This window comes from Lygodium microphyllum, chromosome 10 (assembly GCF_053477565.2).
Source record: "Lygodium microphyllum isolate KBCC chromosome 10, Lygodium_microphyllum_v1.1.10, whole genome shotgun sequence".
Lineage (NCBI taxonomy): Eukaryota > Viridiplantae > Streptophyta > Polypodiopsida > Schizaeales > Lygodiaceae > Lygodium > Lygodium microphyllum.
In genome coordinates this window covers 110,077,753-110,097,828 of record NC_141144.1, presented here as the reverse complement: position 1 = coordinate 110,097,828, position 20,076 = coordinate 110,077,753, and the positions used below count along the sequence as shown (strand labels likewise).

The 20,076-nt window shown below is 39.7% G+C and overlaps 1 protein-coding gene across 1 annotated transcript; it reads right to left on the bottom strand.

Annotated features, from left to right (window-relative positions):
• Window positions 1-10,721: 10,721 nt before the first annotated feature.
• On the bottom strand, window positions 10,722-11,597 carry LOC148030427 (uncharacterized). Its single transcript, XM_087686745.1, has 2 exons — window positions 11,441-11,597; window positions 10,722-11,222 (listed from the first exon to the last, which is right to left on the bottom strand). The coding sequence occupies exons 1-2, from the start codon at window positions 11,526-11,528 to the stop codon at window positions 10,915-10,917; spliced, it is 396 nt and encodes a 131-aa protein (XP_087542871.1). The 5' UTR covers window positions 11,529-11,597; the 3' UTR covers window positions 10,722-10,914.
• Window positions 11,598-20,076: the final 8,479 nt, after the last annotated feature.

The window sequence follows — 20,076 nt, the reverse complement described above, 5'->3', positions numbered from 1 at the left end:
CTAAAGCTACTAGTGCAGCAATACAACGATCTACAACAAAAGGTCGCTCAAGTGGAAACGCTAAGACAGGAGGTTCAGGAAGATGAAGCCAGTACACCACAAGAACATACCATGGAGCTCTGTTTGTGGCAGGAGCTAGAAGAACAAAATATATTAATAAGTGAAATCGAGTTTCTGAAGAGTGAAGGACCAGGAGTCTCAGCAGCAGAAGCAAAATGGCTACAAGATGAAGCGCAAAGATTACAAGATGCGTTGGAGACCTCCCAGGAAGATGTAGAGGCCCTCATGGCCATGGCTTTCAATCAAAAAAGGCTATTCCTTGCTGAGATCCAAAGCCAAGAGCAGCTGGTGCAGGAAAAATCAGAAGTACCGGCCGAGGTGCAACAAAGGCTTAGTATTGTAGATCAAGCCAAAGGGATTGCTAAAGAGCAGTTGGCTCAGAAGTCAAGAGAAAGGAACCAGTTGTGGTTTTTAACAAATGAGCAACAACAGGTAGTGACCACCCTGGTGAGCCAACTAGAGTAAGAGAGAAAAAGGATGGAAGAAAGAGCTATGGATTGGGAAAGGAATAATTTTGACAGGGTGAGAGACTTGACCGAATGCTTGGCAGTGGCAGAATGCGAAAGGGTGCTTGTAGAAGCCAGGGTTGAAGCTGCCGAAATAACTACTAAAACACAACAGCAGGCCTTCCTCAACACGGTACTCCATGTCACACAAGCTGAGGGCGATGATCCAGTGGAAAATGTGAAAAGAAATTTGGAGCTGACCACTCGAGCTCTAAGATATGGTCTTCAAGAGAGGGAGCTCCCAATGAGTATAGGGATCACTAAGGAGCAACAATTCCACTACTTACGATGTACGAGCCTTTCCACTGCTGAGCTCAAGGAGCTAAATTTTTTTTAGCATCAACAGCCACCACCACCGTCGCCAGTCATCCCATCTATGGTTGAGCGACATGTCGAAGAGGGCCCGGATTTCGAGCAAGGTGATGAAGAAGAGCAACAAAGAATGCCGAGTCCGCCTCAACCCGATCTCCCACAGGAAGAACCTGTGGATGCCATCTGCCTAAGCATATAGTTGCAGCAAGGAGGAGAAGACAAGAATTAGCTGAAGAGGCCCAACACCGAGCACGCACAATTCCAAGACAACTTCCTGAAGAGCCCATGCCACTAAGAGGTGATGCACATCCTGTAGACTGGCCCCAGGAGTTGGTCATCTGGCGTTAGCAAGAGTTCTAGAAAAGGCCATTTGAGCTCTCATTTGCTTTCCCATGCTCTCTGGACCGGGCCCTGCCTCTAGGAGTCTTAGCCAAGATCAAGGATCTGGCTAATGAACTTGCAAACAAGTGGATTGAAAAGAGGAGCCTGATAATAACTAGGTGGCGACAAGAACCATAGGACTGGGAAGATAAGATCACTCTGGTTTCCAAAACCATGCAAGGCTACGAGGCACAGCCAAAATGGCAGAGGAGGATTTGGGACACCAATTTTGATGCATGGACCTCCTTTTGCAGTTCACTCCCTGAAGAGCGCAATGATCCTATCTACATGCCCTACCCCCGTAGGCATGGAGTGGACTATGATAGAGACTTGCATGGGGATTACGACTTTCCAAAAATATATAATGTAAATGCTAGGAGCCCTGAGGAATGCTTAGTGTTTAGGTTAGAAGATATACTTCCTTCTATAAATCATTTCCTTGCAGACTTCTCTTCCTGTCTAGATCCAACATTTTTGACCACTTGTAATTACCTCCAACTTATCAAATTCCTGCTACTCCAAAAACCCACAGTAGAGAAAGCCCATCTCCCCCCACTCTTCTTTGATATCAACCTAGGAATAGATAGTAGAGCTATGACTAGGTTAATGATGCGGGATACTCTCCTTCCTTCCTTCTGTCTAGAGCTCTTAGAAAATATGAGTGACACCCGCTTCACAAGGTGTAATCACCCTTTCTTGTCAACCACTCCTCTGAGAGCTAAGGCCGATATTAAAGAATACCTACAAAGTCGCGCATTCTTATCTCAATGCCTGCGACCACCCCGTGATTAAATGGGTGTGATATGCCTTGACAATTGTACTCCCTCTCTCATTCTCCAAAAAAAAAAAGAAAAAGAAAAGAAAAGAAAGCAAAGAGAGAAAAAGCCACAAGGAAACAAAGACAAGGTGACTGGAGAGAAAGACAAGAGCAAAAAATAGCAAAGCTGAAAGATGAATCTACTACTAAGCAAGTTAACAAGGAGAACACTTCACATGTGCTTGCAGTCTCCCTTCATTGTTATTGTGCACCACACTCACTGCATCTAGGGTTCTCCCTAGCCCCTTCCCCACTTCACACTTAGGGCACATCAAGGGCAGGACTTTCAGACCTGTCACCCTAAGTTTTACACCGCACCTCCAATGACGCACGAACTGGGTCCTCAAGTGTGGGACATTACCAAGGGCTTGCCCAAGATTAGACCCATCTCCCAGTTCCACTGGCACGGGCACCATGCACTACACAGTGAGACAGACATGCCCCCTAGGAAGTGCACAACTTTTCTTGTAGGTTATGTTTGTGTTTCAAGAACTGGGGCTGCTTGGCTGAAGAAGATCATCCACTACATCCTCCAATGACAAGGAATTTTTCCATGTGTTGGACATGACTCCATTACTGCAACTTCAGGAGCTTCGCTGTGAAGGTTTAAATGGCTCAACAGATTTCATGTTGCCAATGATTTGCCTACTGATGGGCTGCCATGACTGAACCAAATCAAGCAGAAGGAAAACCCAGTGATGGATCTACCATTGGCTTAGATTTTGGAACCTCATCTTCCAAAGATGCATGCCTACCGCCTCAAGATCTACGAATCGCTTATTGATTCCACAAGCCTGAAGATTTTCAATGCAAGGTTCAAGATCTTTAGCTCAGCACTGAAGATCTTGAAATCAAACCTGAAGATCTTGAAATCAAAACTGAAGATCTTCAAATCGAAGACAAGGATCCTCAGGATAACAAAAACTTCAAAACAAACACAAAGATCTTCCATGCGAAGACAAAGCAAACCTTTGTCAAGACAGAGTTTAGGGGGGTTTCTCTAGGATAAATCCCTCCAACACTATTCTCCTAAGGGATTGCTTATTGATCAAGTGTTTCTGTTGACCAAAGGATAACCGGCTACCTATTTTGCACCAGCCAATTGGAACCTCTATCCGCCTTCGCAGAATGGGAGCCACAACTATGTGTGAAATCCCGAGCATTTTCATGAAGTCTAAAGCATGCCGAAATCTCTCCTAGTCATCGTCATCAAACTCCATCACCTCTCATTCACAAGCATTAGTGTCACCTACCCACCAGTTCCACCTAGCAACAGCGTCATCTATCCCACTACTCCCACCACAGTGCCATGGGACTGGCACTTGGCCAGGAGGGAGGTAATGTTTACTGCAGCACAGAGGAACGGGAAATGGAAAAAAGGAAATAGCAAAAGGCGCAGGACAAAAGGAAGAAAAAGGCGCCTTAATTGGTAACCAGACCCTGAAAAAATTAAAAGCACGCGCACAACCCTCGGGAAGTCTTAGAGTCGCCCAAGGAAAGTAAAAGAGTAAAAAGCGCACCATTAAGTGTGAAAGCGCTCCCGAATCCTTGTAAAAGAGCACTAGGCTCACTCCTATGCAAATTGTATGCATTAGTTGGGAATAGGATAGATTAGAACGATGGGAAATGAGAAATGGGCCTAGGCTAATGGCCGGCCATGTAAAAAAGGAGATGACCACCCAAAGAAGGGAGGGCATGTATATAAAGTTCAAAAGTGAATGAGAAGCTCATTCTTGTGTGTGGCCAAAGCTTCTTCTTCTTCTTCTCTTGTTTCTTGCCTTCTTGCTTGTGCTTGAGAGAGGGATTGAGAGAGTGTGAGGGAGTGAGGGAGTGATTGTGTGAGAGTGAGGGATCTTGGAGAAGAAGCTCTCCATCTTCTCTCTTCATCTACCCCTCCTCTCTTCTCTTCTCTTGTCTCGCGCGTGGCTATGGAGGATGAAGCTCATGGGAGAGGGATTGAGGTTGCTTGAGCTTGCCTCAAGGATCATGGAGCTACCGGTGTGCAAGAAAGAGGAGGGTACTCGATCGAGCATCAAGGTAAGCTCACTACACCTGTAAGGTAGGCATTGTGCGTCGGCTATGTGAGAGGTAGCCATGGCCGCTCGGTTCGAAACACTTGAGCAATAAGTGGTCCATAGGTCTCGAGGTAGAGCTTGTAGTTCCCCTTCAGCAGACCCCTGGTCTGAAGTCTGGCGTCTGAAGATTCTTTGCCATAATTTGGACTCTTGGCCATCTAACGAGTGCACGTGTGAAGTTTGGTCGCATTCCAATACAGTTTAGTGTTTTAAAAATTATCCCACACCAAAATTATGGATGGATTGATAATTAAGAAATCAACATTGCGACTACTGGCCCTTAGAAACTTCGCACCACATAGTATATACAGAGGCATCAGGAGTAAATTCTACAACAAGAAATGGTAAATTTTTGCATGTTATTCCTATTGAAATTGACAGTGCTAACAAAAACTGTATGTACGAATTGAAAATATAGCGAAGATGCACAGTCAAAGTTGAGAACGAAGGACAAGTGTAAAATTTTAATTTATATTTTAAGGGTGCATACAATAGTTTTGCACTGGGACATAGTCCAATACACGAGGATAACACTATGCCAAAAAAGATAACATTACAAACTATGTTCATTCCATTAGAACAAATGCATCCTTCACTGCTTGAAGATTTCTTACAAGTTGGAAGTCATTAGGAGTTACAGTGATGCGCTTCGCATGTATTGCACAACATTGAGCATCAATCATCAAGTCAACTAAAAAGGCCTCTGTAGCACACTGTAGAGCATGAAGACATTCTTTTGTGAAGCGATCAGGTCTATCCTGACCTTGTGCCAAAAACCACCTCCTGCTTTTCTGTGCGGTAGAGGTCTTGCACAATCTCGCGAACAAGTCTTGAGAAGCTCGCCTTCGGAATGATGAGATCAAAAGAGCGTTGACATCTCCTAATTTCTCTCAAGGCTACTGTACCTGGCTTCCACTTGCATTTCTTGTGGGGATGCTGAGGAGGACCCTTGTGAGGGCGGCTTGAGAAATGTGGATTAGGTTGAGAAGGGGATGCATCTGAGCTAGTAGATGATCCAAGGGGCTGAACACGATATGGGCTCTGAGCGGAAGCTTATTTGCAACTACCTTAGACCTAGCCATCTTTCTTGCACAAGAGATGTGAGAACTCAATGAATAAGATAGAAAGTGAAACCCTCTTTTATATAACCCTAAATTGTGAGACTCATTCACATAGATGCACACTCTCTCTTTCTCTCTTAAACTATGAATTGCATTCACACTGACTCACATTTTTCATCTTACTATATTAGCTCTCTTCAAACCCATTTACTGCCTTGTCGAAGCCTTGTTTCTAGCCACTTGGCATGGTTTTCTTTAGCAGTTGAGGCTTCATAACACACTTTTTTAGTGACATGATGTGATTCCATCATGTCTGCAGTCGATTCATCAGCACTTTCATTTGCTCTCTTTTGCAAGAGTTTAGCTTCATCCACTGCTATAATCCTATACCACCAAGATAGCAATTGGATCATTGGATTGCTACCATTTACCCCTCCACCATGATTACTTTTTCTTTGGCATGCACCACGCACTATCCAATGTGAATTTTCCATCCTTTGTGTGAACCAAATTCCAATGCTTTCCTTTTCTGCAAAGTATGGCCCATGTGCCTCAAGGATATGCTACAAAGACACATATCACATATGAGCAAAACTATGCTCAATAGTTTATACAATTCATACAATTTTAAAATATTAACTTAGTACACACCATGTAATGTGTGATAGAGCTTTTGCCCCATGCTTCCACCATGTTTTCGTAGATGCTATGCACGGCATTGATAAATTCTTGCTTATCTTCATTGTTAAACACCATCTTGCAAAGTAAGGTAGCCAATTTGTTAAGACTTATCCAAATCTTAGCTTTGGCCAATCTTGTTTTTCCTCCATTACTTCGATCAAGAACTACAAAATGTAACTTTTTTCACCTATCGTAGTCCTAGGGCCTACGAACCATGACATTCCCTTCCTCATTGATGGGTGCTAAGAGAAACTTCCTAGCCTTTGCTCCTCCAAAGTAAGGCTTTTTTGGCAAGTTACCATATTTTCTTGATCTCTTCTCATCTTTTTCAATCGTCACTTGATGCTTGTGTAGCCCAATTTCTAATAGCACTCACCCCACATTCCTACACATTGCAATGGCTTCTTTTTTTGGTTGCATTCTATAAGCAAAGTAAATGTATTCATATACAAGTTTCTCCATGATTCTGACAAAAGCATGCAATGAACAAATGTGAATACGATCCAAGGGACTATTGAAGACGGGCATCCAAGTGGAATCTTCTCTATTGCGTGTTGGTGCAGCACTTGTCACCCTTCCCCAATTCTTCTTTCTGTCCTTTCCTTCCACCCTCTCTGTCAAGCAATATAGGCATGGATTCTTTGTATTTGCACCATTGGAGATTCCACACATGCATTTTAAAGTTTTCAAGTCTCGTGCAAGATGCCATTCAACCAAGTATTGACCATACCCTTCAACCGAGAGCATCTCATCATGTTTCTAATGATCGATGATGCTTGGAATGCTTGTGTGCATAAAGAACAACTGCAGGACCTCAAATGTTTCCTTAGGAAATTCAAATGCAGCGAGCCACCACACATGGTGCTCAGATTGAACACTAAAGTTCCTTGGGTTGTTCTTGTTGAATTGTAAAGCTCTATTCATCAGAGTTACACTAACTCTTTCAAGCTTTACTCCTTTGACGACCTCACTTTTATCTAATTTTATAACAAACTGCAATTTACCATTACATTCCTCAACAGACATATTGTAGTACATTACCATTGCCGACTGCACCTTGTTCAAATCTAAATATAATTATTGAGTTCGGTGAACTTCACCTCATATGCATTTTTGGTCCCAACCTTTAGTGTTTCCACACATTGAACATGCATGGGATCTCCTATCAACTCCAAAACATTTGTATTAAGTTGCCGTTGGGCCTCTATTAACTTTGAAGGTTGAGGAAGAGGCACGATTCTATTTCTCTTTAGCACACGACCAAACCCAGCCTTCACATCTTTGAATATCTTTGAGTAAGTTGTTGTGCTAATACCGGCCCTGTCACAAATAGTTTGTGCATCCATAGTTGAGAACTCATTTGACACATCTTTTAATGTCCACTCAATCACCTTTTCCTTCACAGCCTTAAACTTAGGATTGCTCAAAGCATTTTCCAATGTACTTGCCTTCAGCAATCTACTAATACATGATCCAACCTCACCATCACCTATGTTCTCTTTCTAAGCTACCTTACATTCTTTGATAGATCATTATTAACTCATTGACTAGCTTCTTCTTTTGTTTGCGCTCCTATGTGAGCTTGCTATTGATCTTTCTCAAGTTGTCCAATTGTGCCTTTGCCTCCTCATATGAGATACCAATGTCATGGATAGTGTCCTGCATTGAAATAATTTGATTGTTTTGTTGAATTATAGTGTCATTCAACTGTACCACTTGTCCTATGAGCTGTTGTATATGAAGTTGATGTGTAGCGATCACATCATGGAAATTTTTATGGCCGCTTGGCAAGTTGTAAATACTTTTAATGCCTGATCATTGAGCCACCTAGTATTACCGAGTAACCTATTTTCATGCTCGCACACATACTTCAGCAAATTTGTGATTCCTGAGAAAAGGTCTATTGTTTAAGGGGTCAATTGGGTAGATTCCCCCATCAACCCACAAATCCACATGTTTCAATCCCACTTACCTGTAACTCTGCAAAACCTGAGGGTTGACACTGGTATGTTGGGTTCTTTTGAATAATGGGGCATATTCAATCTCTACCTCAATATGCAACTCCTTCTTTCCTGTATTCATTTTACTATTAATAGAAATGGGGAGCCTACTTGGTTGTCACAAGAGATAGAGTGGAGATGCATAGAGAGGCACACAAAGGTGCCAAGGGAAAGGAGGGTGTAACCCCTTCACTCTATTAATGAAGGTTGCATAAACATAGAGAAGAGGTCACAATAGAGCCATGAGAGAGTATAGATATGGGGGGAAATAGCTCAGAGGGTAGGGATGTCCAAGACTTTTCGTATTTTAGATATTTCTATTTTGCCTCCAAGAACATCTCCAAAAAACACAAAATTTGACCAGTTGGTTTGTTTTTTGACCAAAAGCTAGAATATAAAAATCCTCAAAATATCTTGTTCTCGATTTTTTGACCAAAAGCTAGAATATAAAAAATCAATTACCTCGTATCTACAAATCATTTTGCATTGAAAACAAAGCACCACACTCCAGTAACTAACTCCTTTTTGAATATAAAATTTGGTTAAAAAAGACTTCTTGAATGAGGAGAGAGAAGGAATCTGAGTATATCTTTGTAGATAATATAAAAAAGGCAAAATGAGATTGCAAAAGTGGAGAGAGAGGAGGATTATTTTACTATTCTTCTCTCCTCTTTTCCTTGTTTTAAGGAGGAGAGAGGGGGGGCTAAAAGGCCCATTTGTGAGTTCATTTTTTTCCTAATGTCCGAACCACTTTCGAGTAGGACATGCTAGAGCAACAAATCTGACTAGGTGCCTTTACCTGGAGAAGCTCCCCATCAAGCTCATCTACCACAACATTTGTAGTTGCCCTCTAGACTTGTATTAACCTGTGGGCTATAGTAGCACCACCTCTAGTACAATGCCATCCCACCACTCCACCACCCACCAAGAGGCCCAACAGCAACTCAGCTTTGGCAGCTACCCAATCCCAACCCACCTCACCCTCTACTACCTCCCCTTCCACCGCTAGCCATTCTAGCCCCACCTCCACCACTGAACTAGTTCTAAGATGATGATGCCCTTGACATATAGGATGACGGTGAGATTAGCAAGTAGTTCTATGGGTCCGAGTCTAGTATGCATGCTAGAGTGTTAAAGATAGTGGTAGTCAATGGTATTTAAGGCAAACTCACCAATAGTGCATTAAGGAGCTAATAGGTGCAGATGCAATTAAAACTACCAAACATGGCACATGGGCAGAGAGAATTTCATGCTGCCCTGACATGGCACGTGGACAAAGAGAATGTCTCGTTGTAGGCAAGGCGGCCTATATAATAGTAGGGAGCGAAGTATGGAAATTGGTTGTTGTTCAAAAATACTCATAGTCTTGGAGGTCAAGCAACAAGGAGTCTTCTTGCTCCATGCTATATGCTTTTTGAGTCCCTCTACCAAGTCTTCTTTGACAAACATCCTAAGTACTCTCATGGCAGCTCCTATCTTGTATTGTCTCCCAAGTACTTGTATTTGATAGTAGTAGTGCTCTAGTCATTATATCGTGAAATTGTTTAGTCCCTAGTATTGTCTTACGGCCATAATATTTCGTCCTGATTCGATATATTGATCTCTACTTTGGTAATACATTTTGGATTGAGTTTAAGTATGCTTTGTGTTTGATCTATATACTGTGATTATGTCTCACTCTCCAACTGGGGACTATATGTCAAAAGTGATATTATTGTTTATTGGTTATTGTCTTACAACCCCCCAAAAATAGTTGAGAGACAATTCTAGGCATAAGAGTTTGAGATCAATGACAATAGATAGCTTCTATATTTATTGATGGCCAACAAGTGCCATCAACATTGGTCACATGCTCATTTTTTAATGGCTAGCTAGAAGTGGCATGAACTCATCTAAGAAAAAAAGTGGGTATTCAATAGAGCACTCAAATGTTGCATCATTGTTTGCATTGTTGTGTGGTTGGTCAGTAATTTTACAATCATAACATCATTTAAAAATTCCAAAAACCTCTTATAAAGTACTGATTTCCCATATATTAACTTGGTAATAACAAGTATAAGTGTGACACAAGTGCTCCCTCACCTAAAATTATGTGACATCCCATTTCATCTTGGAAAAATGGCACCAATCCAAACTAACACTCTACAAATAGATTTTTTTTGCACAACACATTAAGCTTAGTTTGGACTCAAACTTGGACCCTCTATATGTTGTGTCATATTTTGTTTTATGAAAAATGGGGACATAGTAAATTGCTCACATCTAAGTTCTAGACTCATGTGACTTTTGACATACATGATCTAGTTCTCAATTGCTTTTCATCTCTGTTTATATGACAAGGTTGATGTGGAGAGTGAGATGTGGAGAAAAAATGTAGAGAGAGAGAGAGAGAGAGAGAGAGAGAGAGAGAGAGAGAGAGAGAGAGAGAGAGAGAGAGAGAGAGAGAGAGAGAGAGAGAGAGAGAGAGAGAGAGAGAGAGTGTGTGTGTGTGTGTGTGTGTGTGTGCACATGTTTGAATATGTGCATGTGCAAAAAGTTGAATGCATATGCATGAGAAACTAGTGTTTGTATTTGTTAGTTTTATATAACTATGTGGAAACCATTCTACACTTAATTATGCCTACAAGAAAACCACTAATGCCTATGCCAGTGTAAGAACACCAGTAATCATATCATTTAATGACTTTGTTTATACTATGCTAGCAAAATTATGCATAGTTTAAAAAGTTGTTACTTGTCATTTACTTATGCTTATAAGAAAACCACTAATGCTTATACCACCACTAATCATATCACTTAGCAACTATGTTTGGATGATGCTAGCAAAATTATGCACAATGATTTGAAAAGTGATTATTCGTTCCCTTATGGATTGTTTGCCTTGCATGAAGAAGCAAACAATTAAGGGGCCATGGTGTAGGAAATGCTTAAAGTGTGCTAGTAAACGTCACATAATTCTTACTAAATAATACACTCCATATCCACTCCACTAACACATTTCACATCCATCCTTGGTCCTCATTAATTTTCTATTGTAGCTTCATCGCTTCCACCCCCATTATCATCATTGTCTCCATTATCACCATTGGCATCTCCTTCTCCAGTACCATCACTATCATTACCATCACCATTGGCATCTCCTTCTCCAGTACCATCATCTTCATCTCCATTCTCATATCCACTTCCTTTTCCACTTGCAGCACTACCCCCATTACAATCATCTTTTCCCTTATCATCATGTGGTACAACATTCTGGCTTTGATATGCTTGTGAGGTGGTTAGTAATCGTCGAGAAACTTGGAGTGGGGTCTTCTCCAGCAGCAATGCATCTGAAAAACAAACAAAGAGGAAGTCACCATAACAATTGAGTAGGATTTCAAGAAGGCACAAGGGATAAGAAGATGAGCCAAAGACTGGAGTGGGAAGATTAGATGAAGTTGAGAGAATCAATGAGGAAAGAAGAATATCCTTTGGCTAGTTCACTATTGCAAGGATACATTTAGGAGGTGTGATTAGATGAAGTTGAGAAAGGAATAGAGAATATAACCTGAATAGAGAACGGCCTTGTTGATGGATGTCATTCCGAGAAGGAGTAGGAGACCAAGCAACGATACAACTCGTCTTGCAAGCGCCATATCTCTCTCTCTCTTTCTCTCTCTCTCTCTCTCTTGGAAGGAAGGAAGGCTTTATAAGCGCATAATATCGTGCTTGGGCGACCCCGCCACAAGGATTCGTTATGTAGCACCTTTCTTTCCGGGATTAAATTAATCGTCATCGTTAGTGGTCTTAAGTCGACGTCCAAAGACTCATCATGGCATTGGCTTAATCCCACCGTCTAACCAACGACTTGAGGGGCAAAAGGCTTTCCTAAGTGCTTAGGCCCATAGGGTCTAGCGATAAATTGGGTGCATCTTTTTCCTACTTAAATCATACCTTTGGTGGATCGTGTGGACAAAGCTATCATGGCCAACATTCACAACATGAAAGAGACAACATTATTGACTGCGACTCCTTGAAGAAATATTTATCCTGAACCATCGAGCAAAGAAAAGCAAATTGTTCTTAAAGTCTTAATCTAGAAGAATATACATAAGGTTGGTTTTCTATAAGCATCATTTACAACTAGCTATGTACATCAATCCTCATGAGTGTACAAGAGAATGTTATGACATGGGCAATGCATGTATTTGTGCATGCACATCTATTGCATGAATGTGGTATAGAATATGAAATATCAAGTGCGAAGTCATGACGTAGAGAAAACACAACATCAAATGATACTTCTATGAGATTCTAGATGCAAGCCTTGAGGTGTATAGGTATTGGCTTAGAGAAGATACTAGACTGTCCTTTCAAATTCTAATTGTGGAGGGATTTGGAGGGTTTTATCTCTTACTTCAAATGCTTTTACAAGTCACATTTAAGTCAATTGTGGAGGGATTGAGGTGGTCTTATCTCCCATATAAACTACCTTTCAAATCCTATGATTTTATCTCTCACTGTGGACGGGTAGAAAGGGTTTTTCCTCTTATTTAAATTACCTCTCAAATCATGTGGGTTTCATCTCTTAGAAAACTTTGAAAAGTCCCTTTCTAGATAAGAGAAGGTTGTCAAAAGGGAAAAGGGGCTTTGGAATCAATGAGTAGAGAAACAAAGTGGTGATATTATGTCCAAACTATTTCAACTTATGAGGAACGAATCTCTTTATTGGCAAAACACTATTTTTTAAGTTAGTGCCCTTCATCACAAGTATATGTTTTAAGAAAGCAATTACTTCATTATCTTAAGATGGCCTTGAAAAGGCCTCATACCCTTAAACAAGAGTCTTTTGTTCTTTTTCTAAGAAGCCTTTTGAATGGCATACCCATCACAAGCTTGAAATCTTAGTTGTCATTGATAAGAGAGAGAAGAACAAAGAAACAAAGTGGTGATATTATGTCCAACCTATTTTGAGTTATGAGGAAAAAATCTTTTTGCTAGCAAAACACTATTTTGTGCCATTCATCACATGTGGATGTGTTTTAAGAAAGCCATTACTTCATTATCTTAAGAGGGCCTTGAAGAGGGTTGACAACCTTAAACAAGAGAGTCTTTTGCTCTTATTCTTGTAAGAATCCTTTTAAATGGCCTCCCCACAAGGCTAAAAGTAGTTTAGCTCTTATTGTTGTTGAAAGAATCCTTTTATACTATATAAGGTATATCAATGAGCATCTTCGAATAATGAGGTGAGCCTTCATTTTGCATATGGACTCATATGGTAGGAGTAAAAAGGAATAGAAGATAGGCCTACTAATATGGCATGGATACTTTTTGTGGAGGTGTAATTAGGATGATACAATAATAGAACAATCTAGACAGAAAACTAGAAAAGTGGAGGTCGAGAAATAGCTTAAGTGAGGAGGTTGAGGGGAGACCTAATGCTAAAAATCTATAGATATTTTTGGGTAACGTGCTGAGGAGATTTTGGAGAACTAGGATTTTTTATCTATGTCAACTAGTAATCTACATCAATTATTGATACAATAACAATTATTCTCAACCATGTATTCTGCATCAATTGTTGATATAGTAACAATTCTTAATATGATGGATATTACTGCTACAAATCTCAATGCAAAGCATCAGTACATTGATGCAATAAAAATTACTCTTGAAGCATCAAAAGCTAGGAGCCTACGAGTAGGATGGCTTGATGCCTGTCATTGCCAAGATAATTCAGAACCTATAAATTAGGTCATAGATTACAGTGGCCACTATGTAGACATTATACATGGGTTATGGGGTAAAGGTAATATGTTATAAGTTGATAGATGCAAGTTGTATTAGATTTCATATTGTTTTACAAAGGCTATAGATTGCAAATGTTATTATTTGTTATTATTCTAGATTTTGTAGTTGGCTATTATATAGAGCAACTATTTATTGGAGTAGAGACTGGAATGTATGTAAACTTTAGTATACAACTTGTATATACTATAAACTATGAGATATGGTCTACAATATTCTCTCATGAATGACCAATTTTGTGGACATTGTTTTTTGATTTTATTGTATCTTATACTTTTGAGACATAATGTGAATGCTTCATATCAAGAAGCATTGTTACAAAGGGAAGTGAGAGAAAAAAGATGAAGAGGAGTAGGATAAAGCTATTGATAGGAAAGAAGATAAAGGAAAGGTGAAGATTGAACAAATAGATGTGTTGATGTGCATAATAATGATGGTGAAGTTATCTTCTACTCTACCTATATACTAGTTATAATAGTTCAAGAATTGGCTCAAGATTAGATACTTGATTCTAGCATATCTTTTCATGTGACTCCTCATAAGGAGTGGTTCTAATATGATAGCAATAGGTATGGATCAATCCATCTCGGTAATGACTATATATATTACATAATTGATACAAGTGATGTAAAATTTTCATTTAAGAATGGATATACCTTTATTCTTTAGAATGTATGCCTTGTACCCACAGGATTACTAAGTTCTTGATATCCACTAGTAAATTGGATGACCCACGATACTCTACTACTTTTGGCAGTAAGTCATAGAAAGTCCACAGTGGATTATTTGTTGTTCATACAGGATTGGACTTATTCTAAGTTCAAGTTATATTGAGAAATTTCTATAAAAATCATGCCAATTTTGGTTGTAGTTTTCTTGATTAGTTGGTTGCTTCTACTTAACACTTAGTTGTTATTTGTGAAAATGGCATCATCATCCACTCTAGATAGGGAACTCTCTAACATGAAGCAATTAGATGGTACAACTTTAGGACCACCATTATATAATTCAACTTTAAATTTTGATTTAAATGTTGTGGATAGTTTATTGGCTAAAGCAATATTTAAGAAATCCATGGACCATGGTAAAAATGGTCAAGCATGGGTAGCTCAGGATAAAAGAGATAGAAAACAATATAAAGGCAAGAATCAAGACAATTGGTGGTTAGTAGCAAATCTAGGTCCAAGAAAGATATTGAATGATCCTAATGTGGTAAAATTGATCATATTAATAAGCACTCTAGTGTGTTATAAATAGAAGTGAGAATAGAAAGGTAAAAAGTAGGATGATTATGATATTAACAAGGAAGAGAGCAAAGGCAAAGTGAATCATTAGGAAAGATTTGAGGTCTCAAATATGCCCTATAAGATATCCTAGAGAGAAAATATTTTAGGAAATAAAAATATTGAATGATCCTAATGTGGTAAAATTGATCATATTAATAAGCACTCTAGTGTGTTATAAATAGAAGTGAGAATAGAAAGGTAAAAAGTAGGATGATTATGATATTAACAAGGAAGAGAGCAAAGGCAAAGTGAATCATTAGGAAAGATTTGAGGTCTCAAATATGCCCTATAAGATACCCTAGAGAGAAAATATTTTAGGAAATAAAAATATTTTAGTTTTTTTTTTAAATTTATGTTTTGATAAATAGATATATCTAAAATTATTAAAATATCATTATCATAATATTCTCATGGCTTGCATCAAGCCTAGAAATGTAAGCAGTGATAAAGATTATGATGATTGATTTAATAAGGATCCAACCTTGTCTTGATAGAAGTGAAAGCAAATGTTAAATTTGAATTTTTTTACATCTCTTTACCTCCCTCCATCCTCATTCTCTCTTTTCCTTCTTCTTTTTATTGATTACTTACTCACTCTTTGAATTTTTTGAATTCACACAATATTCTTATTCAGAGTTGCAAATCACATATTTATCAATCATCCAATGATTCTTGTACCATTAGTAAATGAGCTCTCTATCACCTTCACCTTGAGCTAAAACACGAGTATGAACCAATTTAAAACAAAACAAAATAAAACGTTGTTCCAGAGTCCATGAAACATGTGTTTCGATTTGAAGGGAAAAAAATCTTGATCTTTAGTTGGATGGAAGATATTGCCCCAAAGATCCTATAAAAAATAGTACTCCTCCTTTTTATAATAGCTCTTTATAATATGGTTTATTGGTTATGGTTATAATGGAATTTTGGGCTATACATTTAATCTTATTTAAAAGAATGTTAATCCCAGTGCAAAGAAAGGAAAAAAAATTAAAGACGTAGGATAAAGCAAAAAAAGGTGGTCCAGTCAAAGAAATAGGAGGAAAAAAGGTAAAAAGCGCAAGGATAACCTTTAAAGTTTAGGGCAAGCATAAAAGATAAAAGGTGCATTTTAAATATAAAAGCACACTCTAAATCCTTGTAAAAGAGTGCTAGGCCCCCTCCTGTGCAATTTGTAAATGTAGATAGGCATGGGTGAAGGCACAATGCAAATAGGAAAGGAATAGGAAAAGAGGACCTAGGCTAAAATGGCTAGACATGTAAAAAAGGGATGGGTACCCAAAGGGGATTAGGGTTAGGGTTTTGTAAAAAAGAGAAAAAGTAAATGAAGAAGCTCATTCCTGTGTGTGGCCAAAAGTATCTCTCATCATCTCCTCTTCTTCTTCTTCTTCTTCTTGCTTGCTTGAGCTTATGCTTGAGAGAGGGTGTGAGAGAGTGAGTGTGTGAGGGTGAGGGACCATGGTGGAGAAGCTCTCCATCTTCTCCTCTCTTCTTCTTCTTCTTCTTCTTCTTCTTCTTCTTCTTCTCTTTTCTTCTCTTTTCTCGTGCGCAGTGATGGAGCTTGGAGCTTGGAGCTTGAGGATGAATCTTGCTTGAGCTTGCACCTTGGATCATGGAGCTACAAGAGTGCTTGAGGGAGGAGGCAACTCAATCAAGCATGGAGGTAAGCTCACTACACTCGTAAGTGTAAGAGTGCATACGGCTATGTGAGAGGTAGCCATTGCACTTGGCTTGAAACGCTTAAAACAATAAGCCTTCCGTGGATATTGGCGGTCGAGTAAAAAGCTCCCATATTTTGGTTCTCTTTCCGAAACCAATGGATTTAAGCTTTGAGTGCTTGCACGCTCTGAATCGAGTATTGAAGTAGGGTTTGCCCCAAACTGGTGCTTGAGATAAGTAGGAAGTGAAGGAGTTAAAGAGGTATTTGATCTCCTTTGCAAGTAGTTTTTTTGTTTTTTTGGATTTAGTTTGCAAGTAATTTTTTCTGGTTTTTTGGATTTAGGAAAGTAGATTGGAGTAGTGTAAGTTGTTTATTGTGATTTGAATGCATTTAGGTAAGGAAAAAAATTTTAAAAATAGAGAAATACACAACAAGATTTTGTTGTAATAATAGGTCCAAAATAGAGAAAAAATGGGAAAAAGAGAGCATCAAGGCATTAATACAGCAAGGAGAGAGAAGGGAGAAGTAACAAGGCAAGAGAGAAAGAGCTTAAGAAGCCAATAGTTAAAGAGAGAGCTTACTTTTCATTTTTGAGTTGTGGGAGAGAGCTTGACACAGAGAGAGAGAGAGAGAGAGAGAGAGAGAGCTACAAGGCTGGAAACCATTTTGTGCTTAGCAATCTTCACCACCACACCTTCGAGCCCTAGGTAAGCTCTAAGTGTGCCTTTGTGTTGATTAATTGCTTCCAAGTTCATAGTTGGAAGATTGATCTCGCACGTGTGAGATTTGGTAAGATTTTCATCATTTTGGACCTTGGCCACCGCATTCGGACGGATTCAACACGAGTACCACTCCAATAGTCCGATTCACAAGTCCACTCAGACAACCAAAAACCGTCCAAGTCTCATACTTGGACTAAAACAATGTCACTTGGACCCTAGACCTAATTTGGCCTCAGGGGATCACCGAATTTGAATGCCCCAAAATCATCCACTCAAAGATAGTCCACTCGAACTTCGATGGGTTGGACTCGGATGGTACTCAGACTCAAATGTTCGAGTCTGAAACTCAGACACATGCACTCGGACATCTAGACTCGCATGGTCCCAAAAATTGAACAAGCCAGAATTAGAGGTCCAATTCTGGGAATCAGATGGAAAAACCTGCAAATCAGATGGGAAAATCGATCAAATTTTGACCAACTCTGACCTCATTGCTCGAGGGGTTCACTATATATATATTCTCTATATAACGTGCGTTCATGGCCTATTTATAAATATCCTAATCTGTGATTTTTTCTTGAATAAAACACAACCCTTTTCTATTCAATATGTAAGTAACCCCTTTATATGACACCCTTCTGTATGTAAAAATTGTATAAAACTAGTGTTTTAAAAATCCCTTATTTTGAACTCACGTTATATATACATATATTCGTGAGTGACCCCTCCTAGCCTCATTGGACCCTATAGAGGCCACAAGCCCTAGCTGTGGGACACCCCAATGGATCCCTACTAGGTGAGTGAATGGGCCAATAGATCCAATTGACTCGAGAGCTAAGATCTTACAGTCCAAAAAATGACCACAACACTAATCGTAAGCCCCGTGTCATCCTAAGAGAGACCCAAATTAATCGACCAAACTTGTTACCCCTCCTTAGACAACACACCTAGGATGCTATAGAGACAAGAATGAACCAGCTAGAGTGGTTGTTAAAAACACACGAAAGAATCAGGAAGAGTGTATGCTGCACTGTGTTGTTTTCATTAGATTTGCACACTATATCAATTAAACATTTGACTGCACAGAAAAGCTGAAAGCCTTATTTCACATAGTGCACTTTTTGAGGAGCACACCACTAGTATCTGAGTAATCATAACATTGAGAATTGTTTTAATAACAAGGAATTCACCTAAGATAAGATAAGTTGAACGAACCCACTAGTAGGAGAAGACCCCCAGACATTCAACATCGGCCAAGGACCCCAATCACTGAATACTGAGAGACTTGAACTAAGCCGTTAGGGAGCAATGGCAATAGGTGTGATTAGGGTCATATCTCTATCTAGCTTGATCAATCTAATTGAGCCCTAGTTTCTCAAGAAGTTAGTAATATGTCAGGGAACTAGCTCCAACCTAGCTTAACTTGGGAGGATTCCTAGTCAACACCCAACACAACTGATGACCCAGTACAACCTGCAAAAACCAAAATGGAGCATCATGGTAGACCAATCGAGAACATCTTAGCCCATCTAGAGGAGGAGAGAAGGTTGGCAAAAGGAAAGCGATGAAAAGCATGGTCACTTATAACACCGAGAGAAACGAGCTCAAAAGATGAGACAATACATAGAAATGCTTGAGGTCCAACGTGTCTTAGCTCTCGCCAATAGAGCCAGGATAGGACCAAATGCTGAGAGGGAGAGAGCCTTAGAGGCTGATCTTATGCTGATAGGACCAAATGTTGAGAGGGAGAGAGCCTTAGAGCTAATCTTATGCTGCTAAGTGAGGTTCTCACGAAGCAACTTTTAGACAATGCAATTGTGGAGTAGAGCGGAGCAGCTCTAGCAACTGCATTGCTAGAGCAGGACTAGGAATCACCTTGAACTCTAGGAGCTAGACTAAGATACCTATGGTTGCTAAGAAAATTGATAAGTATCACCCTAAAAATTACCCTAACAATGACCCATACTGCCTCATGAACCTTCCTCAATGCACACAATCTTTCGGACTTTGCCTAAGAGACAAAGGACGGACGTGGTACACTAGTCTTGAACTGCGGGACGCCAGACAGGACAAAGCCAAAAAAAGCCAAAGTTGTAAAGAAGTTTGGGCATGGGCCCTTTGGGGGAGACCTTTGGCCCCCTAAACTTTTCATTTTGTTGGGGGGGAGGTGCCTCCTTTTATTTGTAATTACGTTGGTGTACTACACCAAGATGTGTAGGATCTCCCTCTCAGGAGTAAGGAAGGGTAATCATTGGACTGTGTTCCACTAAAAATGCAATATCTATAGTAGCAATTAGGGAAGTGTGTCCCTTGGATGCTCCTATGGCCACGAGGCCATGTGGGGTTGTCTTGTGAGTGTTAGAGGCCCAGGTATTGCCTATAGTGTGTCGGGCCCGTTTTAGGTCCCGACCCACCGGCCCTCTTGGCCTAACAAGATAAATGATATTGTGACAAAAAAATAGCCCTCTTGGCCTAACAAAACATAAATATTTTTTTCATAACCAAATATGGTCTATTTGGCATATAAATTGCATCGTATCGGACTAACCAAGCTAAATCAAAGTGACATAAGGTGTGAGGGCTAGCCTATACCACATATGCTTGCCAATTCACTATATTTTTGTCATCCTTGAGTTTTAATCTTAGAGTTTTTGTGTATTCACAAGTCCAAACCTTCCTATTGATATAACCTCAATATGGGCTATTCTTGTTTGTGTGCTATTAGCTA